Source organism: Procambarus clarkii, chromosome 85 (assembly GCF_040958095.1).
Source record: "Procambarus clarkii isolate CNS0578487 chromosome 85, FALCON_Pclarkii_2.0, whole genome shotgun sequence".
Classification (NCBI taxonomy): domain Eukaryota; kingdom Metazoa; phylum Arthropoda; class Malacostraca; order Decapoda; family Cambaridae; genus Procambarus; species Procambarus clarkii.
Window position 1 is genome coordinate 16,334,340 of NC_091234.1, and position 27,394 is coordinate 16,361,733.

The 27,394-nt window shown below is 41.7% G+C and overlaps 1 protein-coding gene across 1 annotated transcript in view; it reads left to right on the forward strand.

Moving 5' to 3' along the window:
• LOC123746727 (protein amalgam) overlaps window positions 1-26,619 on the forward strand; it is a 94,994-nt gene extending 68,375 nt beyond the window's left edge. The window contains 9 exon segments of the mRNA XM_045728462.2: window positions 12,164-12,328; window positions 13,608-13,624; window positions 13,626-13,649; window positions 13,651-13,983; window positions 15,396-15,536; window positions 16,232-16,538; window positions 17,459-17,601; window positions 19,833-20,043; window positions 20,603-26,619. Coding sequence (XP_045584418.2) covers window positions 12,164-12,328; window positions 13,608-13,624; window positions 13,626-13,649; window positions 13,651-13,983; window positions 15,396-15,536; window positions 16,232-16,538; window positions 17,459-17,601; window positions 19,833-20,043; window positions 20,603-20,700 — 1,439 coding nt within the window. The 3' untranslated portion in view covers window positions 20,701-26,619.
• Window positions 26,620-27,394: the final 775 nt, after the last annotated feature.

Sequence of the window (27,394 nt, forward strand, 5' to 3'; positions counted from 1 at the left end):
GGAATCGAACCCGCGCCGCAGAATTACGAGTCCTGCGCGCTATCCACCAGGCTACCAGGCCTATGAACAAAGGTGCCCCTTGAAAAATTCATATACGATTCAGTATCACTCATCTAGAACTCGTGACAAAGCTTCGAGTTCCTTCTTATCGTAAAAGAGGAATAAGTGAATCCATATATTATCTATGATCAAATTAAACTCATCTGACTTTGCAGCGGTGTTAGCTGTAGCTCAGAGCATGTAGTATTGATTGAGTTGGTTTCAACGAGGATAATATCATGAACAAATCCACAAGGGCCGTGACGAGGATTCGAACCTGCGTTCGAGAGCATCCTAGACGCTGCCTTAATCGACTGAGCTACGACATGGTATAAGAATTGCAATAATTCTTATTAATAATTGTGTAAAGATAATATCAGCCTCAACACTTAGACTTTAAGACTATCCAATTAACACAACAAGATCATTCCAGTATTTTTATTATTGACTTTGATAGCTAAACCCATGGGCCCCTTTTACCCAAGGGGTAAAAGGGGCCCATTTACAGTCACATTGGTTTTCCAATCACAATGCGGGAAACGGAAAATATAATTTATCGTTTGATCTACGCCAACCTTAACAGCCTGAACAAACACAAATTAGAATCAGAGAAAATGCTAAAGAAATTGCCAGCCAATACGAGGGAACAGTGTATGAAACAGATAGAGGAAATAAGCAATAATTCTCAGGGGAATATGGGAGAAATGAGATAGGAATGACAGCTCGCTAAACACACACCTGAAACTACGACGTTGGTACAACGTTCGAACAAGTTTTAACACCTCCTAACCAGTTATAACAACCAATATAGCAAGTTGTAACAACGTTCTAATACGTCATAAACACGTTAAGCCAAGATGTAACAACTTTATTACAAGTTGTAACAAGCGGAAAATAGAGACAATTACGGTTTGTGTTTCCAGGGAGAATTACAGAGTTACAGAGTTACAGAGAGAATTATAGAATTACAGAGTTACAGAGAGATAATAAAACAAGAGTTTGCTGAAACTAATATGAAATTTTAGGAAGAATTGAAATGTGGGACCGGCTGGAAGCACCAGATGACAGAGCTAAGTAATTATTTAAAGAAGGTACCAAGCCTGAAAGGCTATGTAGCACCGGGAAAACTATCTCTCTCTCTTTCTCTCTCTCACTTAGTAAAGGCAATAGTAATCCTGCTAAGTGAGCGTGAGAAATTCTTAAACTGGTAGAATAAAATCATAAAACTCGAGCAAAAGAGACAGCAGTTAATGACAAACAATTCCCCTGAGGTTAAAGCTAAAAAAAAAACAGATTAGAGGTATCTTAACCCAAAAAATCCCGAACACATGGACCCAAATAGTTGCAAAAAAAGTGTAAATAGTTGAGAAAAATGGCGATAAGCGAGATAAGACGGCCCAGGTGAGGAAGATGCTCCTGCCATCATCCTAATAAGCAATGCGGTCTAATTAATTCTTAATTTTTACAAATCCTACATTGTTAATTGCGCTACATATGTGTCACTAATTTATTTATAATTTTACTGGTTTGTTACATATACTATTAAGGCATATACTAGAGATAATTTTACTCACAGAACATGTTACATCACTAAAAGTTCTTATAACAATGACCATGTCTATATATCAGACTGTGCCGGAGCGGGTAATTAACTTTGTACATGACCCTAAGCGACTCATTACTGCGTATTGGGAGAGTCACACGACTGGCTATAACAACCCTCCGCTTGTTACGACGCTGTCGTTCACTGATGATCCAACAACAACTTTGCAACAATCACAAACAAGAGAAAACAACCAAACAGCCTTGTTTCGTCAATTAACACGAGTTTCCATATTTACAAGACTATATGACTCTCAAACTGAATTAATAAAACACAATTAAAAGTAATTGACCAATTATCCTGACAATTATTCATGACACAACGTCATGTAACTCATTTCAGGCACATTTTATGGAGAACTTCTCCAATTATATAATTTGTTTTGTTATGCTGAATAATTCTGGGTGAACTGTAAGGGAAGGGAATTAATTTTACTTACATGTTATTTTCCAATTTGTGGAAGCATTTGGGGTGGTGTCTTTGATGCTAATTTACTGATGGGTATGCTGGTATGTGTATACCCCTTGCTTGAGATGAGACTATTAGGGTATGGTGGCAAGGGGACAGATTCACGAAGCAGTTACGCTAACACTTACGAACCTGTACATCTTTTGTCAATCTTTGGCGGCTTTGTTTACACTTATTAAACAGTTAATGAGCTCCGAAGGCACCAGGAGGCTGTTTATAACAATAACAACAGTTGATTGGCAGGTTTTCATGCTTGTAAACTGTTTAATAAATGCAACAGAGCCGTGAAAGATTGAGGAAAGATGTACACGTTTCGTAATTCCTCGCGTAACACTTACGAACCTGTCCATCTTTTGTTAATCTTTGGCGGCTTTGTTTACAATTATTAAACAGTTAATGAGCTCCGAAGCACCAGGAGGCTGTTTATAACAAGTAACAGCAGTTGATTGGCAAGTTTTCATGCTTGTAAACTGTTTAATAAATGTAACCAAAGGCCGTCAAAGATTGAGGAAAAGATGTACACGCTTCGTAAGTCCTCGCGTAACTGCTTCGTGAATCTGGCCTCCCAGGTGTCCGGGTAGTTTTCGGCGCTACCATCTTCACTACACCTCATTCGTTACTTTCTGCTATCATGACTCTAGAACACAGTGAAACTGGTATAGATGGTTAGAGGGGTAGAGCGACGGTCTCACTTCATGCAGGTCGGCGTTCAATCCCCGACCGTCCACAAGTGGTTGGGTACCATTCCTTGCCCCTTAGTTTCACCCCTAATCCCTATCCTGATCCCCCTTACAAGTCCTATATATAGTGGTAATGGCTTGACGCTTTCTCCTGAAGAAGGTATATTGCGTAGTTAAAACACCAACGTAAACACAGGTAGGGAAGAACACCTAAGAACACACAAGGAAGAACATCTAGATAAGATCACAACGTCAAGAACATCTAGATAAGAATACACAGCTAAGATTTCTTTGGTATAACATTGGGAAAAGGGCTTTTATAAGAACACACAGGGAAGAACACTAGCTAAGAACACACAGGGAAGAACACTAGCTAAGAACACACAGGGAAGAACACTAGCTAAGAACACAGGGGAAGAACAAGGAGCCCATAGCCCCAAGGACTAAGAGGTGTCTGAATAGACTCAACCAGTGTTGACACTCACACTTACACTCAACACTGAAGTGTAACTCACCACTGTAACTCAACACTGAAGTGTAACATTGAAGTGTAACTCAACACTGACCACTAGTGTTTGTGTCCCCTTTCTAATGGTAATGGATAAGCTAATGGTATCTCTCTCAGAGCCAGACCGAAAATCTCTCTTTCTCAGAGACAGACCGAATGTTTCACTCTCTCATAAACAGACCGAAAATATCTCTCTCAGAGCCAGACCGAAAATATCTCTCTCTCAGAGCCAGACCGAAAATATCTCTCTCTCAGAGCCAGACCGAAAATATCTCTCTCTCAGAGCCAGACCGAAAATATCTCTCTCTCAGAGCCAGACCGAAAATATCTCTCTCTCAGAGCCAGACCGAAAATATCTCTCTCTCAGAGCCAGACCGAAAATATCTCTCTCTCAGAGCCAGACCGAAAATATCTCTCTCAGAGCCAGACCGAAAATATCTCTCTCTCAGAGACAGACCGAAAATATCTCTCTCAGAGACAGACCGAAAATATCTCTCTCATAAACAGACCGAAAGTGTCTCTCTCTCTCAGAGAAAGACCGTATATATGCATTAATACAGGGCCTCATAGCGCAGTAGGATTCGTTCGCCGCTCACACTCGGGACTCCAGACAGAAATGGCTGGACTAGTTTCATTTCACCTTATACATCTGTTTACTTCGCAGTAGGTATGCACCCGGGAGTTAGGTAATTGTTGTGGGGTTGTAATCTAGAGGAAAGGTCAGTGATTCGAGCTCGGAGTCACCTCCAAACAAGCCTATTCCCGATTAAACAAGTTGTTAGACATGATAATTCTGTAATATATAATCCCTACAAACACAGAATCGCTGTGTAAACAGACAACGTTGAATTACACCAAACAAAAATAAATATCACAGAATTTCTGTGGGGGTGTTAAGGTGGGTCGCCGAAAACGGAGATTCGAACTCAAAAGGCGGGCTAGGATCCGTCCATGGTGTGGCACCAAGAAATTCACAGAATTTCTTTTAGTCGAGATACTGAAATTGTTATACACTTTGAATATGGTATTTTCAACATTTACCGGTTTTTCTGAAATTTTCTGAAATTTTTGAAATTTATCTAGAAAATATGAAATTATCGAAAAATTACGAAACTCCTATATTTTATATAAACCTTTTATTTAACTATTTTGAGAGAGAATTGTTAAAGATCCATTATAGTCACAAAATGCTATGAACTTTTAGGGTATTTTCAATTATTTATAATCGAACATAATATGAATCCTGAATTCCATTTTTTTTCTGTACTAATGACAGGGAAAACTTTTCCTCCCTAGACAAAAAACAGAGCGTGAAATTTTATAACACACTACGGCCTCCTCAAATCAGCATTGTTGATAATATATGACATTTTTCATTTTATTTCAGTCTTCAACAATGAACTCTTAATGAAGGCTGAACAAAATCCTGTGGGTTTTTTTCCCCAGTGGTCAACGAGTCCTGTTTTTTTCCCTTTCACTTTCTCTTTGAGTGCAATTAAATTTTTTTTCTAATTTTTTATACTTTGACGTTAATACATAAGCTTCCTGTGATACAAATTAAATTGTTTAGGGGGGTGGGCTTTTGTCCTCTATAAAAATCGTGGAAAATATATCAGCTAACAAAAGTTTTATCACCGCATTGAACTCTAAATTAGTTTTCTCAAACTTAATATTTTTATATATGACAAAAATTCGAGGGAATAAAACATGACTTCCAAAACGCATTCCAAAGACTTCAACGTATTATTTTCCGATTAAACTAATTAGCCTTCGCGCAGACACAGATAATCATAATTACTCTCACTGATCTAGAGCAAAACAGGTGCGATTACTAATTTTGTATATATTTTTTGTTTCTGTTATCTGAAGTCTGCTCAATAACTCTGCCCCTGATACAGCACTGTCTGCTTTTAGTCTTACGACCTCAAAGTCACCAGTTGTTATTGACACAGAAATGTCTGCTTATAATGTAACTGTTCAATAATTCATCCCTTGTATTTGTTCAATATTATCACTTCACCTGCATGTCTGAGGTGACTCCTTATGGCTTTCCTGTCGTTGTGTGTGTGTGTGTACTAGTCTATTTGTGTCTGCTGGATAGATAGATTCTAGCTCTTGAGTCCCTCCTTTCTGTAGTTGTGTAGTTGTGTTCTTGTTGAAGGTATGGTAGTTGTGGTTGGAGATTCAGCTCATAGAGGGTACAGGTTTGTTTGTGAGAGGGGGTGCAGGGGGTTCGGTTTGTTAGGGAGGTGGGGGTTTGTTTGTGGAAGGAGGGGGTTGGGGAGTTAGGGTATTTGTGTGCATGTGTGTGTGTGTGTGTGTGTGTGTGTGTGTGTGTGTGTGTGTGTGTGTGTGTGTGTGTGTGTGTGTGTGTGTGTGTGTATGTGCTCGAAGGAGTGCATTTGGGACAAGGTTTCCTTTGTGTATTTTCGGGGGAGGGGGAAGAGGGTGCACACGTGTGCGCTCCCTGCGTGCAGAATTGCGTGCGTTCCATTGCAATTACTTCCTGCAATCCAATCATCATAACTGCTATGCTATTACTTAATTACAGCAGCATCTGTATGGAATAATTGAGCTGATTGCTCGTGTCGCCCTTGGTAATATCAATATTAAATTCTGTACAGAAAATTGAAGTCAGTACGTATCTCTATGTGACAAATATCATCCCAAGAGTAAATTTTTAACTTGTAAATGTTCTCATGTAAACGTAAAAACATTTACAAGTTAAACATCTTCTTCTCCCGGCGAAAAATAACATTTACAATCACCAAACTCATTCAACAGAATCTTTGTTATTCATCTAAATTTCACCTCCATTAAACATTCATTAAAAATATCTTTAATTCCTGTTAAACATTATCAGCTTAAAAGACAAAATTAACTTTTTTTCTAATTCTTGTTGTATTTTTACATTAGAATTTGTATTGTATTTGTATTCTTGTCATATATTTGCAAACTTTTAAGGATATTGTATTAAATGGATATTTGATTGTAAATTAGCTAACTACAATATCCTAAAAGTAAATTTTAGGATATTGTAGTAAATAACAATTAGAATGTTGTAGTAAATAGTTCATCCATTAGTCTCAGGAGACTATATGGAGTTGCCTCTCCAGGGCGCAAAGCCAGGGTAGGTTGATACGGGGAAGCTGTTACCCATGCAGCAGGACTCCACGGCGCTGAAAGTCTCCAATGGAAAGGCCAACAGTGAGACACCCATTAACGCCCCTCAACACGAAATACGACCAATGAACCAAGTGACGTAATTCCCCATACATTGAGTCAGGTATTTAAGCCTATTAATCTTTATTGATACCCCCTCCCCCCGCCCACCCCTCCTTGGCTTAGACCAACTGTATACTGAACTACACCAAGATGCCACCCACAAGAGTGGGTTGTTCATACTAGCTGAACACGTTGTTCCTGTTCACGCTACTTGAACACGGGAACCAGGTGAAATTAAACACTGCCCAAACGCATCTACACACCCGTGGGGAATTGAACCGGGACCATATAACTGGGATACGACTGCGCTAATCACTACGCCACAGGATCTGAAACGATCCACAAAGAACCATCCGAAAATTGACACACGAAAACCCAATCAAGTTAAGCAACAAATAATAACATGAACGACAGGAATGAACGAGGGTGGTTTGAAATAGAGTTCAATAGAGCCATAAACAAAAAAGGGATTTAGTTTAGAGCCCCAATCAGTGTGAAATACGAGTCAGTGATTTCGATAAAAGTATTTTATGTCATCGTGGAATATATGGAAATGAAAAAGGGCCCTTGGAGTTACATCTCTATTCGAGCAACAGGTGCAGTAGCGAATTGGTACACAGGTACACCCAAACAAATTACCTTTCTACGTGAAAAAAGAGGGAGAGTGTTGTTCAGCTCTCGAAATCCCCCTCTGTAGCGCACCTTAATTACAATTTGAGATATATACAAGAGTTACATTCTTGTACAGCCACTAGTACGCGTAGCGTTTCGGGCAAGTCCTTAATCCTATGTTCCCTGGAATACGATCCCCTGCCGCGAAGAATCGTTTTTTCATCCAAGTACACATTTTACTGTTGCGTTAAACAGAAGCTACAGATAAGGAATTGCGCCCAATAAATCCTCCCCGGCCAGGATACGAACCCATGACATAGCGCTCGCGGAACGCCAGGCGAGTGTCTTACCACTACACCACGGAGACTGCTAAATCAATAACAATAGCCATAGAGACCCGCTCTCTCTCCCAAGTTTGCTACATTGATGGACAAAAATTGGTGAAATTAACTATTAGATATGGCATCTATGATCTTCAAAAAGGGTCTGAAGATAACGTGATATCCGAATAAGAGGCTGAAGATACCGTTAAATCAGGATAGGGCTGAAGATATCCAGAATGAAATCTGAATATTACGTGAAATCCGAACGTAGGCTGAATATAACTTGATATCCGGATTAGGATCTGGAGACATGTTATATACATACGAGACTAAAGACTAGTAATAACGTGATTAACAGCTTTACAAACTAATCACACAAGAGCCAATCTCTCCACGAAATATAAAACAATAAACAGAATAAATCAAGACGATATAAACCCGAATCATCTTATCAAAACAACATTCGAACGATAGCCGTCTACCGTCTCAAACAACAAGCAAAACCCTAAGTAATCCAGAATCCTGGATTCCAGTAGTCCACCGAGGGAGTACTCGCTTCCAGGATGTAGTTTTTGATATTACGACAAACCTGGAATTCTGTACCTAAGTGTGTTGACTCCACACACTAGAAGTTGTGGACGTAGTTGTGGACGCTTCCAGGACGTAGTTTTTGATATTACTACAAACCTGGAATTCTGTACCTAAGTGTGTTGACCAGACCACACACTAGAAGCTGAAGGGACGACGACGTTTCGGTCCGTCCTGGACCATTCTCAAGTCGATTCTGTGTACCTAAGTAGCTGTAGGGATCTGACTTGAGAATCAAGGGGCCTCATCTCCGTCCGGAAAGGTGATTACTGAGACGTCAGTAATCAGTTAAAGGCGATAACTATCGTCTCTTCTCTGAGACGATAGTTAAGAATGCAGGAATTGTCTGGGAACGGTGAGGAGAGCTTGGGTAGCAGCACCGTCGGTATCTTGTGTTCCTGTGACTGTGAAGGGCTTGAATATGTCGTCGACGGTGATGAGTCTGTGTGATAGTGATTGTGGACTGATGCCTTATCAAATATAGTGATTGTGGACTGATGCCTTATCAAATATAGTGAAGGTGAACTAATGACTTATCAAATATAGTGGTTTTGGACCAATATCAAATATAGTACCTTAGAAAATATAGTGATTGTGGACTAATGCCTTATCAAATATAGTGATTGTGGACTAATACCTTATCAAATATAGTGATTGTGGACTAATACCTTATCAATATAGTGATTGTGGACTAATACCTTATCAAATATAGTGAATGTGGAGTAATACCTTATCAAATATAGTGATTATGCACTAATACCTTATCAAATATAGTGATTATTCACTAATACCTTATCAAATATAGTGATTGTGAACTAATGCCTTATCAAATATAGTGATTATGGACTAATACCTTATCAAATATAGTGATTGTGGACTAATACCTTATCAAATATAGTGATTGTGAACTAATGCCTTATCAAATATAGTGATTATGGACGTATTCATCAGTTTCAGGGCTTCGTTATAATTTTTCTGAGAGAGAGAGAGAGAAGAGAGAGAGAGAGAGAGAGAGAGAGAGAGAGAGAGAGAGAGAGAGAGAGAGAGAGAGAGAGAGAGAGAGAGAGAGAAGAAAGGAGATAGGGGAGAGAGAGGATGTTTACAGACAGGGAAGGAAAGCTACGATGATTGGGTAGAGAAGAGGAGAGAGGGAAGAATGTGAGAGATGAAAATTGGAAGAGAGGGTAGATAGGGAATAAACAGGGAGAAAGGGAAAAGAGAAATGAGGGAGAAAAGGCGGTATTGGGAAAGAAAGTTGGAGAGATGTGGAATAGGAAAAGAGGGGGGGGGGGAATAGTGAACCAGGGGACTTTGATATTTCCTCTAGAAGCTATAGTCATATACTGTGCTTGACGTATTCTTATACTGTGATTGACGTATCCATATACTATGATTGACGTATCCATATACTGTGATTGACGTATCCATATACTGTGCTAATCAAGTGTGCCAATCAGTTATACCCTCTCACCCCCCACCCCCTCCCCCTCCTCCTAGACAACAGAGCAAGAGCAGCCCCTCTAACATATCTAGAGCCCCGGTAAAGCTTTAAGATTATTACTTATTGACATGCTCAAGCTGCTAATAATCCAACAACTGGGGCCCCTATTTACGTCGCGACGTAAAATATTAACATGGTTAATACCCATCACCTGAAGCTTAGCAGAGGAAAAATGTAATTGAAATTTGATGCTCTCTTTTACACTCTGTACTTGATTACTTGTATGGATTACTGGATTACCTGAAGGGGATTAATAGATTACTTTATTGACTACTATGTCACTTGTACTCACATACAAGTGACTACAAGTAACTAGACTACAACACATATACATACACACGGGTGTATGTATATGTGTGTGTGTTAGAGAGAAATATATGTAGTAGATATGTGTCAAATTAATCGGTTTGAAAGGTGGGGTCCAGGAGCTAATAACTCGATTCTGCAGACACAGATAATATATTCAGTTCGCACATGTTCTCAACACGCAGCATTTGGTGGTGTTGTGACCCCTCGAGGTCAACAGAGTCGTAATGACCCATCTTGAACTTCCTTCAATATATTTTCTTCTGACGATATAGTTTTTATGGCTTCTATTTTTTTTGCGTAAACGCGACAGATTTTGTGGTTATCTTGAGGTTATCTTGAGATGATTTCGGGGCTTTTTTTTTTTTTTTAGTGTCCCCGCGGTCCGGTCCTCGACCAGGCCTCCACCCCCAGGAAGCAGCCCGTGACAGCTGACTGACACCCAGGTACCTATTTTACTGCTAGGTAACAGGGGCATAGGGTGAAAGAAACTCTGCCCATTGTTTCTCGCCGGCGCCTGGGATCGAACCCAGGACCACAGGATCACAAGTCCAGCGTGCTGTCCGCTCGGCCGACCGGCTCCTGGTTAGGAATTTTCTCTCTGTTTTCTCCCTATGTTATGTTATTTGACTTTTTGTTGTGACTTAGTTCTGTCACGTACTTTGCTGTGTCCTATCTTTGCTGTGTTCTATCTTTGCTGTGTTCTATCTTTGCTGTACCCTATCTTTGCTGTGTTCTATCTTTGCTGTGTCCTATCTTTGCTGTGTTCTATCTTTGCTGTGTTCTATCTTTGCTGTGTTCTATCTTTGCTGTGTTCTATCTTTGCTGTGTTCTATCTTTGCTGTGTTCTATCTTTGCTGTACCCTATCTTTGCTGTGTTCTATCTTTGCTGTGTTCTATCTTTGCTGTGTTCTATCTTTGCTGTGTTCTATCTTTGCTGTGTTCTATCTTTGCTGTACCCTATCTTTGCTGTGTTCTATCTTTGCTGTGTCCTATCTTTGCTGTGTCCTATCTTTGCTGTGTTCTATCTTTGCTGTGTTCTATCTTTGCTGTGTTCTATCTTTGCTGTGTCCTATCTTTGCTGTGTTCTATCTCTGCTGTGTCCTATCTTTGCTGTGTCCTATCTTTGCTGTGTCCTATCGTTGCTGTGTCCTATCTCTGCTGTGTCCTAATCTTTGCTGTGTCCTATCTTTGCTGTGTCCTATCTTTGCTGTGTCCTATCTTTGCTGTGTCCTATCTCTTCCAAGTTCCAACTTAATTGTTCCGTGTCATACTACTGTATTGTCCTACTTTCATATCTCATACCGCTGCCCTTAGCAAGTGAGAAAATGCATTCGACTTCTCACGAAATGAATACCCGTTGCCAACGTGTCTCATCATGTATGATATCCTGCTGGCGTGATGGTCAAGACACCTGCATTTTGCTGCAGGATGTGCAGTTTCACGGGGGCTGGCACCAATGTAGGCACTGGATTGCACCCGGCATGATACGAGGTCAATATCTATACCGGTTACACTAGCTTTGTAGCAGTGACTGGGAGAGAGAGAGAGAGAGACAGAGTGGTGGTGGGGGGAAAGGATAGCATCTCCCACGCTACACAGGACTGTAATCCCGATAGGGAGAGCAATGTTGCTCTTCTGCAATGTTGCACAATGTCGGAGGCTGGGTGGAGAGCTTATTTGCAAGGTTTTAACACTGGTGCTTCCACGAGGAACTTGTGTGTGTGTCTCTGGCTTAGAGTACGCCATCTACCTTCACCTGTTTTAAAGGAATTGTGTGCTAATTTTTAATGCTACGTTTAATGCCTTAATCTCTGTATTTATACCGTATATAGCTTTATTGTCTTTGTTATATATATATATATATATATATATATATATATATATATATATATATATATATATATATATATATACATATATATATATATATATGTATATATATATATATATATATATATATATATATATATATATATATATATATATATATGACAGTGTCAAACCACGGTGGAAAATTGAAACAGGAATTTCCTTAAGTACTTTCGTATATTAATACATCTTCAGAAGGAGTGCTGAAGATGTATTAATATACGAAAGTACTTAAGGAAATTCCTGTTTCAATTTTCCTCCGTGGTCTGACACTGTCACATTTTTAATCACGTGTTTATTTTCGTGATACACACACACACACACACACACACACACACACACACACACACACACACACACACACACACACACACACACACACACACACATATATATATATACCCAACAGGAAAAAACAAAATTCTGGGTTATTCGCAGGGCACTCCATGGGCAGCTTCAAGGGGGACTTGGAGTACTCAGCCGCCGATTACTATTACTATCAGGACTCCGGTGTCGAACCCCCGGCCTTCTCAGCTCGGCCACAGACCTTCACTGTGGAGGTGGGGCAGTCTGTCATCATCCCCTGTGACGTAGAGACGCCAAGTAAGTCACATCTTGACTTCCTCACGTCTTGAACTAATCCACTAAGATGCTCTCTCCAGCATGTCGTGGTACGGTTGACTAGAGCGCTTCTGGGAACTCCCAGGGTATAAGTTCGAATCCTTATCAAGGCCCTTGTGGATTTGTTTAATTGATATGTCAGGTCATTGTGATTTTTGTGTGTATCTTCATTTCTTAATAACATTTTTATTATCTAAGCTGTTTCGTACCTAGAAATAATAATCAATTCGTGATAACTACATTTTAAAGACAAATTTACATCTTTTAATTAACTAAGGTAAAGGGCGTCTTGAATTTGATCACTGATATCTCACTGACTTAGATTTGTCGTCGGTATAGCTTAGGTTGTTCCTTGGCTTTAGATTGCTATGTTATTCTATTGGAGATTTACCTTCGCTTTCCTGATTAGCAATTTTAGTCACTAAGTCACTTTTTATTACCTTTATAGTTTTTAACTCATTCAACTACTTTTCTGCTCATATGAATACTTATTATTACAAAAGTTGACAGAATTTTTAATGTTGTAGCTCTCAAATTAGTGAATTTAATTTGTATGTCATAAGTAATTGAATTAGATAGTTTAATATTATATTTCTTGCAAATCTCATTGGCCAATTGATTTACAAAGACATTCTTTACAACTCCAAACATGAAATGGAATTCACACAAATTTAATTCAAAAAGTTTTTATGGTCGGTATCCGTCTCATTTACCGCAATATTACATGCTAATTCACTGATAGAATGACATTCTAAATATATTATTACTATCTCCAATTAGCTTATTTCTCAATAACTTAATAAATGCCCAGTAACTCCATGTTGTGTTTGCTCAATCGTTCAGTTTTTGCTTTCTTGACATGCTGACTTAATTGTCTTTAAATACATCTCCAATTAGCTTATTTCTCAATAACTTGATAAATGCCCAGTAACTCCATGTTGTGTTTGTTCAATCGTTCAGTTTTTGCTTTCTTGACATGCTGACTTAATTGTCTTTAAATACATAGGCACAACCGGTTCTACCTGTGTTTAATTACACAGATTCAACAGTATTGGCATAATATTTACTTGGTTTGAGAATTTGAAGATTGAGAATATTAGTGTTATGTATCTCGTATATATTAAGTATTTGGGCTCAATTTAATTATGTGATTTGCATATATATCAGATTTAAGCATCATTTTCGTTTCTGATTTACGGGTTATTCATGCCCATGCCACCTCTTGGGAGGCTCAATCGTCATCAATCACTTGGTTCCTCAGGCGGGCGCAACAGGCTGAATCATCAAGAAAGTCCCAGCTAACTGGTGGCAGCGAGAAACTGCTATCAGTGGGCACCGATAAGGTGATTCCAGACCCCAGAATGGCTGTCGACGGCTCCAGACTCACCATCTCCCACACGCGACCCAGAGACGCCGGCACTTTCATCTGTCAGTTCGACCTGGAGCCGCCTCTTCAGCTGAGGCACATCCTGGATGTCCAGTACGCGCCCTCTGTCAGATCCCTGGTGCCGCCAGAGCAGAGGGTCGCTAAGGGCCACAGCGTCACCCTGGAATGCAAGGCGCATGGTAACCCTGAGCCTATTATCCGCTGGTCTCGTCAAGAAGGTCCTCTTCCCTCAGGGCGCCCTAGTCAACAGGTCGGTGGAGACAGAATATGTCTTAATTCAGTAGTAGTAGGCATCCATCAGTCTCGGGAGACTATGGAGTTGCGCTCTGGTTGTCGGTCTGGAGTGGCCTCACCAGGGCGCAAAGCCTGGGTAGGTTGATTCGGGGGAGAAGCTGTTACCCATGCAGCAGGTCCCCCCCCTCCCTTCTCCACGGCGCTGAAAGTCTCCAATGGAAAGGCAAACGCCAATACGATTGGTTCCAGCGCCGTCGCAGGAACTGTGAGTTCTTAATTCGTAACTTGAATTATTCATCAAATCTTCTTCTTCGCTATTTATCACAAGCGTCTGAATCAACCTTATTCATTTGTATGGATTATTATCGTATTTTGTTATTCACTCAAATTAACATTGTAAGTGTAAAGTTGAAGAGACGGCGATGTTTCGGTCCGTCTTGGACTAGTAGACTTGAGAATGGTCCAGGACGGACCGAAACGTCGTCGTCTCTTCAACTTCTAGTGTGTGGTCTGGTCAACATTTATATACGTTACACTTAATTTTAACAGTAATTCCGTTTGAGTATATGTCCCAAATGGGTCTCCGAGGTTGGTAATAATGAAATGAATGCCACCTGACTCGGTACCAAAGTGACCCCTATGTCACCCCTATGGTAATTTTATCAGGTAATCATTTAAACATTCCAATAACGCTAAACTGCATCATCCATTAGGGATTTCATTAGTTGTGTTGCGACCCAAAGGCGCTCCAAGTAGTTTGCTGTAAGTGTAGCTTAGTAACGAAGGCTTATAATAAAGTTGACTTTAGAACAATAATGATTGCATGAAATTATTTCACACTCGAAAGGGTTGAAAATAAGACTAAAAAATCTCTCCCTAAGGGTGAGACTTATATTTTTAATCAATAAAAGTTCAATAAATAGTCAACCACTTTATAAATACCTTTTATATGGACCAATTTCATGGGAATGTAATATTTTAGGATAGTCTGATCGTCAACTTCCCTCCTCTCCTGATTTTAATATCTCTCATTACACATGTTGGCGTCCATGAATATACCCCTGACCTTCCCTGACCTGTCCTGACCTTCCCTGACCTTTCCTGGTCTTCCCTGGCCTTTCCTGACCTTTCCTGACATTTCCTTACCTTTCCTGGCCTGCCCTGACCTGCTCTGACCTGTCCTGACGTTTCCTGACCTGCTCTGACCTTCCCTGACCTGTCCTAACCTATCCTGACCTGCCCTAACCTGTCCTAATCTTCCCTGGCCTTCCCTGACCTGTCCTAACCTATCCTGACCTGCCCTAACCTGTCCTAATCTTCCCTGGCCTTCCCTGACCTGTCCTAACCTATCCTGACCTGCCCTAACCTGTCCTAATCTTCCCTGACCTGCTCTGACCTGTCCTGACCTGCTCTGACCTGCCCTGACAGGGGGAGAGGCTGGCCCTGGAGGCGGTGGATCGTCACATGGAAGGAACTTACCTCTGTACCGCCGACAACGGCATCGGAGAACCCGCCTCCGCCGCCATGTCCGTCACTGTCGAGTACCCGCCAGAGGTCACTGCGGAACAGGTGAGTCCCCCCCCCCTGGCACTGTCGAGTACCCGCCAGAGGTCACTGCGGAACAGGTGAGTCCCCCCCCCCCCCTGGCACCGTCGAGTACCCGCCAGAGGTCACTGCGGAACAGGTGAGTCCCCCCCCCCTGGTACCCTCGAGTACCCGCCAGAGGTCACTGCGGAACAGGTGAGTCCCACCCCCCCCCCCTGGCACCGTCGAGTACCCGCCAGAGGTCACTGCGGAACAGGTGAGTCCCCCCCCCCCTGAGTACCTCCCGAAGGTCACTACAGACCAGGTGACCAGGTGAGTCAAATGGACTCAGGTCGTATTGATTAACTGAAGAGAATAATGTTAAAGGTTCTATTAATTCTGAGCACATGTGGAAGATAAGCTTGTACTATCATTGTCGAAATACTAAAACCGTGTCCCTCTCTCTCTGTCTGTCTGTCTGTCTGTCTCGCTCTCTCTGTCTCTCTGTCTCTCTGACTCTGTCTCTCTGTCTGTCTGTCTCTCTCTCTCTCTCTCTCTCTCTCTCTCTCTCTCTCTCTCTCTCTCTCTCTCTCTCTCTCTCTCTCTCTCTCTCTCTCTCTCTCTCTCTCTCTCTCTCTCTCTCTCTCTCTCTCTCTCTCTCTCTCTCTCTCTCTCTCTCTCTCTCTCTCTCTCTCTCTCTCTCTCTCTCTCTCTCTCTCTCTCTCTCTCACATGGTGCAGACCATTGTGAGGACAGGAGAGGGGGACAAGGTGGAGCTAGTGTGTGTGGTCCATGGCCGCCCACCGCCAGACGTGGTCTGGACCCACAATGGCCGCCCTCTACCAGACACCATCATGGACACCCAACTCCACCTACCGCAGCCGGAGGCCCACACCCGCACCACCCACCACACCCACCTCAGCCAGACTTATTTCGCCCACCGCCACACTCTCACTATCGACCCCGTCACGGAGGAAGACGTTGGGACATACGTGTGTATTGCTGAGAATTCTCAAGGGCAGAAAACCGCTCATATACAAATGACGAGTGAGTATTTCTGTGTAAATTCGTCCTCCTAATAGTAGTAGTAGGTATCTATCAGTCTCAGGAGACTATGGAGTTGCGCTCTGGTTGTCGGTCTGGAGTGGCCTCTCCAGGGCGCAAAGCCTGGGTAGGAGAAGCTGTTACCCATGCAGCAGGTCCTCCCCAGGGCGCAAAGCCAGGGTAGGTTGATTCGGGGAAGAAGCTGTTACCCAGGCAGCAGGTCCCCCCTCTCCAAGGAGCTGAAAGTCTCCAATGGAAATAGTCCTCCTAATAGAACGTCGTATTTTGACGTATACTCCACCTAAGGCCAAAAATCGTTGTACTAGGAAATGGAAGCGGCTGGTAAAATTGACATACTGTCTCGTTTTCTGTTTTGGGTCCTCTGGTAGGTTAGGATAATGGCACTTTAGTGCGACAGATTCTTGACGTTGGCGAAACCTTAGGAGGACGGGTTATCTTGTGTTATCTTCTTGGTTTAAATGTCTCCTGACTCAAAATGCAATTTAATCATCTCAAGTGGCCTTGCATTTTCCAATCTCAAAATCTTGACTTTTAATTATTTTCAAGCATACTCTTCTGTGCTGTCACTATTGAAACCCTCTCATAATCCCCATTCATCTGCAACAGATTCCAAAGTCTCCACCCTGAATCTGACACTATTAAAACCTTCCAAAGTCTCCTCTCTGAATCTGGCACTATTAAAACCTTCTAAAGTCTCCTCCCTGAATCTGGCATTATTAAAACCTTCCAAAGTCTCCTCCCTGAATCTGACACTATTAAAACCTTCCAAAGTCTCCTCCCAGAATCTGAAACTATTAAAACCTTCCAAAGTCTCCTCCCTGAATCTGACACTATTAAAACCTTCCAAAGTCTCCTCCCAGAATCTGAAACTATTAAAACCTTCCAACACTTTCCCCTACCAGGTCTGCCCAAGCCTCCACAGGTCACTAGCAGCCCCAATGGAGGGGAAAGCGACAAGTACACACTGACCTGGGAGACCGAGAGCTACTATCCTATCACAGAGTTCATTATCAGATACCGCAGGACCCATCTAGATACGTGGCAGGTAAGTCCTTTCTTTCGATCGGTTTTAATGCAACGTTGAGAGTAGCACCCCCTTCCATTGTAGACCCACAGAGGGTGGGTCTAGAATGGAAGACACAGTCGACTTGAGAATGGTCCAGGATGGACCGAAACGTCGTCGTCGTCCCTTCACCTTCTAGTGTGTTGTCTGGTCAACATCAAGATAGGATCGGATATAGTTCAGGGCGAGGCCTCGGATTCCATAATGGTGGAGACCAAATCACACACTAGAAAGTGAATGGATGACGACGTTTTGGTCCGTCCTAGACTATTCTCAAGTCTCACATTCTCACAATCGACTTGAGAATGGTCCAGGACGGACCGAAACGTCGTCGTCGTCCCTTCACCTTCTAGTGTGTGGTCTGGTCAACCACAAAGGGTCTCCACAAACGAGGCTATTCCTATATCTATTTTGTATGATCACAAATTGAATCTGAAGTTAATAAACAGAGTACTGTGGTATTTGAAGACACAAGGAATGTCTGAGAGTGGTAATGACTGTTACTAACCATTGTAAGAAGTGAATGGTGTTATTTGATCACCTAGAAACTTACATGTCCTACTTCATGAGGGAATAAGCAAATAATGCAGACGACAGGACTTATATTTAAATAACACGAGGATAAGCTAGATTTGTTTTTATAAGAAATATTAGTTTAACTATTCGTAGAAAGAGGAAATTTAAGAAACCCAACTAGTACCTAAGTAATGATAAGACAATACTAAGCCAATACGATTATAGAGCACTTGGAAGATATATGAAGACGTGGATTTAGGATTCGACGCAACGAAGGAATGGGACCCAACCACTTATTACAATGGAAACTATTTATCAAACTTATTTATGAATCCTTGAGATAGTAGAAAGAATTTTGTGCGTGTATGTGTACCTGTATGCATGTGTGTAGGGGGCCGGTCGGCCGAGCGGACAGCACGCTGGACTTGTGGTCCTTTGGTCTTGGGTTCGATCCCAGGCGTCGGCGAGAAACAATGGGCAGAGTTTCTTTCACCCTATGCCCCTGTTACCTAGCAGGAAAATAGATAGATGGGTGTTAGTCAGCTGTCACGGGCTGCTTCCTGGGGGTGGAGGCCTGGTCGAGGACCGGGCCGCGGGGACACTAAAACACCCCGAAATCACCTCAAGATAACCTCAAGATAACCTTATATTTAAATCAATAATTGCCAAAAAATACTTCATGAAATATATTTGTATTTGAGCTTGTTACACTACAAATTCATCATATGATGATGACCTTCGTAATGCAGTTTGCATTTTAAAAGAATAATGTTCTCAGACCACATTATTCTCATATCCTCTTTTATAATAAAAATACAATATAAATCCTATTGAATGCAGTCATAATACAGTATATTTAAAATTAGTGAATTAACAAGAACACATTAGAAAATCACTGTCTTTTAATTTGGACTGTAAAAGTCCAAATTAAAAGACTTGTCTTTTTCGTTTTGGTAGGGACGCGAGTCTTATTTTCCTCGGCGTCACCCCTTTTACAGTAAAGTCCAAAGTAAAGTCCAGTACAGTAAAGCAAAAGCCTGTTTTTTTGCAGGGGTCAGAGTTCGATCCTCACTGCCTAAGTTGTTGAGTACCGTTTCTTAACTCTGCCTTAATGTCTCAGCTCCTAAGTCTATCCCTTTCCAAGTGCTAAGTAGTTGCAGGCGATGAGTCACAATAGCATGGCTAAAGTATGTTAACCAGACCACACACTAGAAGGTGAAGGGACGACGACGTTTCGGTCCGTCCTGGACCATTCTCAAGTCGATAGAACGACTTGAGAATGGTCCAGGACGAACCGAAACGTCGTCGTCCCTTCACCTTCTAGTGTGTGGTCTGATCAACATGCTAAGTAGTTATACTGGCTTAAGACTTTCTCGCGATATATCAGCTTAATTCTGACTGACGGACACTCTTTGAGGCTAGCTGAATCTCTTCCTGACTGACGGACACTCTTTGAGGCTAGCTGAATCTCTTCCTGACTAACGGACACTCTTTGAGGCTAGCTGAATCTCTTCCTGACTGACGGACACTCTTTGAGGCTAGCTGAATCTCTTCCTGACTGACGGACACTCTTTGAGGCTAGCTGAATCTCTTCCTGTGTGGGACCTTACAAAGCGATCTTTTCAATTAACACCGTTGTATATGACAGCTGGCTTCCCATCCTAGTGAACACAACCAGCCTACGTCTTTACCTCTAGCAGAGAAACCCCAACCTTGTGATGACGGACTCGTGGGAGAGCGTGTCGCGTCCTGTCGAAGAGGAGGTCGTGACCCAGGACTCACATCATTCCCTGGCTTACACACTCGACCCTCTCCGGGTCGCTACGGACTACGTCGCCATCGTCAGGGTCAGGAACAAGTACGGCTGGTCGGCTGAGTCTGACAGCTTCTTCTTCTCCACCAGAAAAAGTAAGTCTTATCGCCCTTCGGGAATTCACAGTACTGTCTCCAATGGGTCAAGGATTTATGAGGTCTTGGAGAGACAGAGTCTTCACAAGACTCAGGTCTTGAGTCCCATGTCATGGTAGTGTTGTTTAGCAGTCTCCGTGGTGTAGTGGTAAGACACTCGCCTGGCGTTCCGCGAGCGCTATGTCATGGGTTCGTATCCTGGCCGGGGAGGATTTACTGGGCGCAATTCCTTAACTGTAGCCTCTGTTTAACGCAACAGTAAAATGTGTACTTGGATGAAAAAACGATTCTTCGCGGCAGGGGATCGTATTCCAGGGACCATAGGATTAAGGACTTGCCCGAAACGCTACGCGTACTAGTGACTGTACAAGAATGTAACAACTCTTGTATATATCAAAAAAAAAAAAAAAAAAAAAAAAAAAAATCGCTGGTAAATAATTCAACGGTAATAGTTGATTAACGGTGTTAACAGTGCCTCGTTATTGCTATGGATTTCCATGGAATGTATTACAAATATGACATTTCCTAATATAACAAGGGGCTTGATCTTTTTTTTCAGCTATGGCGGTCCAGCAGTCCTCCAGCTGTTCAAGAAGTCAGGTTACAGCTGCATTCCTCGTGCTAATACTGCTCCCACACCTGTTGGCTGGCATATAGGACTCTCTCACATCTGTTCACTGGTATATACAAGTCTCCAACACCTGTTTCAGCAGTGTCTCGGTCCTGTTCACTGTCACATGGAACAAATAGTCGCCACGCAGAAAAGATGTGCTGTTCAACACAGCACAAGTAACAGCTGTCGGTGATACTTGTAGTGAATAAAGACTTAACAAGTAACTTGACAAGTACCTTAACAAGATCTCGCCAACTTAAACTTTTAAAAGTGGTATTGAGGGAGAAAACATAAAAATTATCCTTCGTGTGACCAGGAGACAAGAAAGTGTACTTTAATTAAAGAGGAACTGCAAAACATTCCTTTTGACCTGAGAGAGTTTGAGCGGATTTCTCGCTTTACATAATATTATAAATGACGATTCGGACATTTTCAGTGTGTGGCGCGGTGGTATAGCTGCCTCATAATCAAATCGACCCGAGTTCGATTCCTGGGGCAAGAGTAAAACCTATCGGGCTCATTAACTTTTACACTTGAAACCTCTGTTCTCCTTGCAGTAAATATGCACCCGGATGTTTGGTAACTGTAGTGGATCACAGCTTGGGTAAAGTTCTCCATTTAGCCAGTCAAAAGACCTCGATATGCCTGAGAACATTCCTGGTTCAGGACAGTGAGGGAACTGTATCTTTTATTTCATAGCAGGTTACCTGGTACTCGATTGAGGAATAGAGTCTGTTATCAGTGTTGTTTGTGTTTAGGCCAGAGGACTCGTCTTTTGAAGGAAGTGAAGTCAAACAGTGTTTAGGCCAGAGGACTCGTCTTTTGAAGGAAGTGAAGTCAAACAGTGTTTAGGCAAGGGACTCGTCTTTTGAAGGAAGTGAAGTCAAACAGTGTTTAGGCCAGAGGACTCGTCTTTTGAAGGAAGTGAAGTCAAACAGTGTTTAGGCCAGAGGACTCGTCTTTTGAAGGAAGTGAAGTCAAACAGTGTTTAGGCCAGAGGACTCGTCTTGTGAAGGAAGTGAAGTCAAACAGTGTTTAGGCCAGGGACTCGTCTTGTGAAGGAAGTGAAGTCAAGGACAGCTGTTGAATCCAATGTTATAACTCTTGTCTCATGCAAATTCATGACAATAATTAATAGAGATATTTCTCTTCGTAGATAGTCCTTGACGGCTGTTACTGTTTGTAATATGTGAACATTTTGTATCCTCTGAATCAAAGTCCAGAGAGTGTTGTACCTTGGACTTCCTTGAGGCCATTCCGAGATCGCTGGGACAACGCTGGGACCATCCCAGGAGCACTTAAAGCTGGGACAAAGCTGGGACCATCCCAGGAGGTCAAAAAGCGAAGCTTAGACTGAAGCCATCCTATCAAACTCACTCTCTCTCTCTCTACATCTCTCTCTCTCTCTCTACATCTCTCTCTCTCTCTCTCTCTCTCTCTCTCTCTCTCTCTCTCTCTCTCTCTCTCTCTCTCTCTCTCTCTCTCTCTCTCTCTCTCTCTCTCTCTACATCTCTCATTCTCGCTTTATTCTAACAAATGTTTTTTGTTAAACATTTGCCCACACCTGCCTGGGGTGTGTTTGGACACACCTGCCAACAAACAGAAAATGTTAGTGTTGTATATACATGAAAAAATGCTATTGATAAATTTGTGTCCTTAGCTATTATTGACCTAAATAGTACTTCAACTGACTATGTTTTGGGATGTCCTGTTTAATGGGAAGGCTTGTACGTTTGTAAATCCAATGCCTTGGCAAGTTCTCTGTAATTGGAGGTCCTGTGTAATGGTAAGTCCTGTATATTGGAGAAATCCTGTGTTTTTCTAAATCTTGTATACATGAAGGTTTTGTGAATTGGAAGGTCTTGTGCTTTTGCAAGCTCTGTGTATTGATGAATCATGTGTATTGATGAGTCTTGTATATCGGGGTGTACTTAGCATTGAAAAGTCCAGTGTATTGGAAAGTTCATTGTATTGTAATGACTTAATATTTGATGACGATACTGTTACCTTGTTTGAGACAGAGGTCACGATATTATACAATGACATAGTATACTGTTATACCCGGCATACGTATGCTGCTATACACGATATTATATCATCTAACATGAGCATAGTCTTATATCTGACATGATTGTAATCAGAGGGGAATAATTGAATACTATGCAAGTTATTTATTTATTTATTTATTTATTTAATTTATTTTCTTTGTGGTTCCTGTAGTGGGCAAAATGCATTTATATACATATAACGATCACTGTAAGAATTTTTATATCAGATATATAATACGCTAACCAGCTATAACGATTATCACAAGCTCTCACAAACGAGTACAGTACAACGGGTATAACAAGGCTAGTAGACGGGGTCCAAGGAGCTAGGTCTCACTGCCTCATTGTCACGGATAGGTAAGTCCTGATAGGTAAGTACCAGACAGAAGGCCATCAGAAAATCCTCGCCGGCAACTCCCGTAGCTCCTACGAGCATCAGTCGTAAAGAGGGAACGGAGGGGTGCAGACGTGTTCTCATTTGCTCCCACACAAGGGAGTCTATTGCTACTGGCTGGATAAAGTCTACGGATATTTGTCGTATGATTTCACTAACAATTACAACTTTTTTGGGAGTACTCACCCCTTTCCTTGAGGTGCTTCCGGGGCTTAGTGTCCCCGCGGCCCGGTCGTCGACCAGGCCTCCTTGTTGCTGGACTGATCAACCAGGCTGTTAGACGCGGCTGCTCGCAGCCAGACGTATGAGTCACAGCCTGGTTGATCAGGTATTACTCCTACTAATATTCACCTACTTGTATTCACCTAGTTGTGGTTGCGGGGGCTGAGCTCTGGCTCTTTGGGCCCGCCTCTCAACTGTCAGTCAACTTTATTTCAACCCCCCCCCCCCCCCCCCGATAGAAAGCAGCCCGTAACAGCTAACTCCCAGGTACCTATTTACTGCTACAAGGGCATCAGGGTGAAAGAAACTCATTTGTTTCCACCTTCGCCGGGGATTAATCCCCGGACCCCTAAGACTACGAATCCCGAGCGCTGTTCACTCAGCCGTCAGGCCCATATGTAGTGTCTTCTTTTTGCTGCGTGTATCACTGTCTTCAACTTCTGGTTTGCACAGAGAATCCACAACTATGAAAATGTTTGGTTCATGAGTTTTAAATAAAAGATATTCGTCAATAGAACCCAAACACCTAACCTAACCTAACTTAACTTAACCTAACATAACCTAACCTAACCTAACCTAACCTAACCTAGCCTAGCCTAGCCTAACCTAACCTAACCTAACCTAACCTAGCCTAACCTAACCTAACCTAACCTACGCCTAACTTAACCTAACCTAACTTAACCTACGCCTAACCTAACCTAGCCTAACTTAATCTAACCTTACCTAACCTAACCTAACCTAACTTAACCTAACCTAACCTACCCTAACCTAACATAACCTAACCTAACCTAACCTAACTACATATACAACTTTAATATATAATAATACTAATTTACATATAACAAACATATTTTTAATGCACAATACGTAAACATTGATGAATGCGCCTTGAAGGGACGGCCGCTGCTTTAACGAGCCTGGCTTCAGAACAGGGTGGTATCGAGCAACCTTACCTCGTGAGGTTCAGACAGTGAGTGACGGGTCCTGGCCAATCACGGGCCTGACTCGGTCATGCTTAACCAGTTAAGTCCACCCTATTGGTTGACTTATGACACGGAACTTACGAGGCGCCTTCGCGGGACGTCACAGCTGTGTCGTACGCCATCTTGGATTCTAGAATGATCTAATGGGGGACATAGAATAATGGCGTCATTGCGTAATTATATACATCAGAATGATAGGTAATATATAGCAGTTCTAAAAGTTAGTGGTGGTGGCGTATGACAAAATACGCAGTGTAGAGACTGAGTGCATACCGTTATTCACTTTTAACTACAGTGTAGAGTGAGTGTACACTGCTATGCAAGCCCAGTGACAGTGTAGAGTGAGTTTACACTGCTATGCAGGCCCAGTGACAGTGTAGAGTGTGTGTACACTGCTATGCAAGCCCAGTGACAGTGTAGAGTGAGTGTACACTGCTATGCAGGCCCAGTGACAGTGTAGAGTGTGTGTACACTGCTATGCAGGCCTAGTGATAGTGTAGAGTGAGTGTACACTGCTATGCAAGCCCAGTGACAGTGTAAAGTGAGTGTACACTGCTATGCAGGCCCAGTCACAGTGTAAAGTGAGTATACACTGCTATACAGGCCTAGTGATAGTGTAGAGTGAGTATACACTGCTATGCAGGTCCAGTGACAGTGTAAAGTCAGTGTACAGCACCATGTATACCCAGTGACAGTGTAGAGTGCATATACTCTACCATTAATAACAGAAACATCTACTTATACAGTAAACCAGTTTACCAGAGCTATTCCTCATCTTTAACACTCACTCCAACAATCCCCAAGTAGTTCTCTCTACAAACTACGTTCCCTCAAGATCATAACTACATTACATTAATGTAAGGGTCAATATATGCCTTCCCAAAGCCAAGGTCAACACTTTTTCTTTCAGCGATAGAGACAATATTGTTCATTAATAGTTTATACACAACAACATCCCCCAGGTTAGTCCTTTCATCATTCAGTGTAGAATTATATTAAGATAATAATCCATACATCTGGAATTAAAGTGAAAACGTTTCGGCATTTCGTGGACCATTATCGTTTCGTGGAAGAAAGCGTGGAAGAGAAAGTATATACATAAGATAAGAATGCAAAGTGAAAAGCGAAAGGATTGATATGTACGATAAGACTTCATAAAGGTAATTTCAACTGCAGAAAGCCTAAGGGCGAAGAGAAAGCAGCAAACAGAGACTAAAGAGAAAGTAACTCAAGAGAAAGTATGGAAAAGAGACTGAACCTAAGTCAGATCACGGTAAGAAAGTTAGAACTTTTAACTTCATACTTAGAACGTCAAGCAGAGGCAATAGCAACCAAGCCTGAACATATTACAACTATGTAAGTGCTAAGAGAAAGCAGGAGAAAGCAGTGGCAACACTTAAGGTGATGAAGACAGTATGAAAAGATGGCAGCGATGCAGATGGTTAGGAAAGAAGTCACAGATAGCAGCGCTGCAGGAATTGAAGGAAGAAATCTTAGATAACACTTCAGATGACTTTGAAAAGACGAATCATTTCATTCACCTTTCTACTATCGTCATTCACGATTAGATAAATGAATTCTTCCAGTGAATCATAGAATGATTCACTGGAAGTCGCTGGATTGTTCAGATTCACTATTTCTAACTTAATAAGTGGATTGATATGTTTATTAACTAATCGATTTTATGGCGTTCGAAATGCATTCAAACTACCATTTTGGTAGTAAGATGTTCCTGCTCTTTTAAGTAATGTTTTTGTACTATATTTTCACTTAAACGAAAAGTTTAAGTAACAATAAAAATAGTTCAAATGTCAAAGTATTTTCAAAATCAGTGTAACTCAAGTTATTTCGATTCCCTTAATTATACATATGACTGGTTATTACATCTATACGAGGTTTATAAATTAAATATCTACTGTATACAAGGTTATGTAATTATTTATAATGGTTGTTTAGAATTATTTTAATGTAATTATCTATACAAGGTTGCAATGTATATGATGATCAATAATCATCTTATATGATCAATAATCTTATATGATCAATAAGAGGTTTATAATACAATAATCTATGAAGGTTGTAGAAATCCTCCTTAAAGTATAATGCAATCATTTATAAGTGCCAGCAATAAAATAATTCATTGTAATGAATTTATCAATAAAATATAATGTAATCATCTATATGATATTAAATAAATAAAGTGTAATCATTAATTAGAAGGTAAATGTAACCATGTTTAAGAGATTAGAGTATAATCTTTATCAGTGGGATATGTGAGCATTTTACATAGGCTGAACAAGATATGTGAGCACTGTACATATACTTTATTTACTTCCCTTCAAATAATTAATATTATGAGCAATTGTGATGTACTAACAAAGTTTATATGTATTTACCATGCAGCATATATGTGTGTCCTCTTTTCCTTATATGTCTCGACACATATGTGGCTACATAACACCAGGGCACATAGCTGTCTACATAACACCAGGGCACATAGCTGGCTACATAACACCAGGGCACATAGCTGGCTGCATAACACCAGGGCACATAGCTGGCTACATAACACCAGGGCACATAGCTGGCTGCATAACACCAGGGCACATAGCTGGCTGCATAACACCAGGGCACATAGCTGGCTACATAACACCAGGGCACATAGCTGGCTACATAACACCAGGGCACATAGCTGGCTACATAACACCAGGGCACATAGCTGGCTGCATAACACCAGGGCACATAGCTGGCTACATAACACCAGGGCACATAGCTGGCTACATAACACCAGGGCACATAGCTGGCTACATAACACCAGGGCACATAGCTGGCTACATAACACCAGGGCACATAGCTGGCTACATAACACCAGGGCACATAGCTGGCTAAATAACACCAGGGCACATAGCTGGCTACATAACACCAGGGCACATAGCTGGCTAAATAACACCAGGGCACATTGCTGGCTACATAACACCAGGGCACATAGCTGGCTACATAACACCAAGGCACATAGCTGGCTACATAACACCAGGGCACATAGCTGGCTACATAACACCAAGGCACATAGCTGGCTACATAACACCAGGGCACA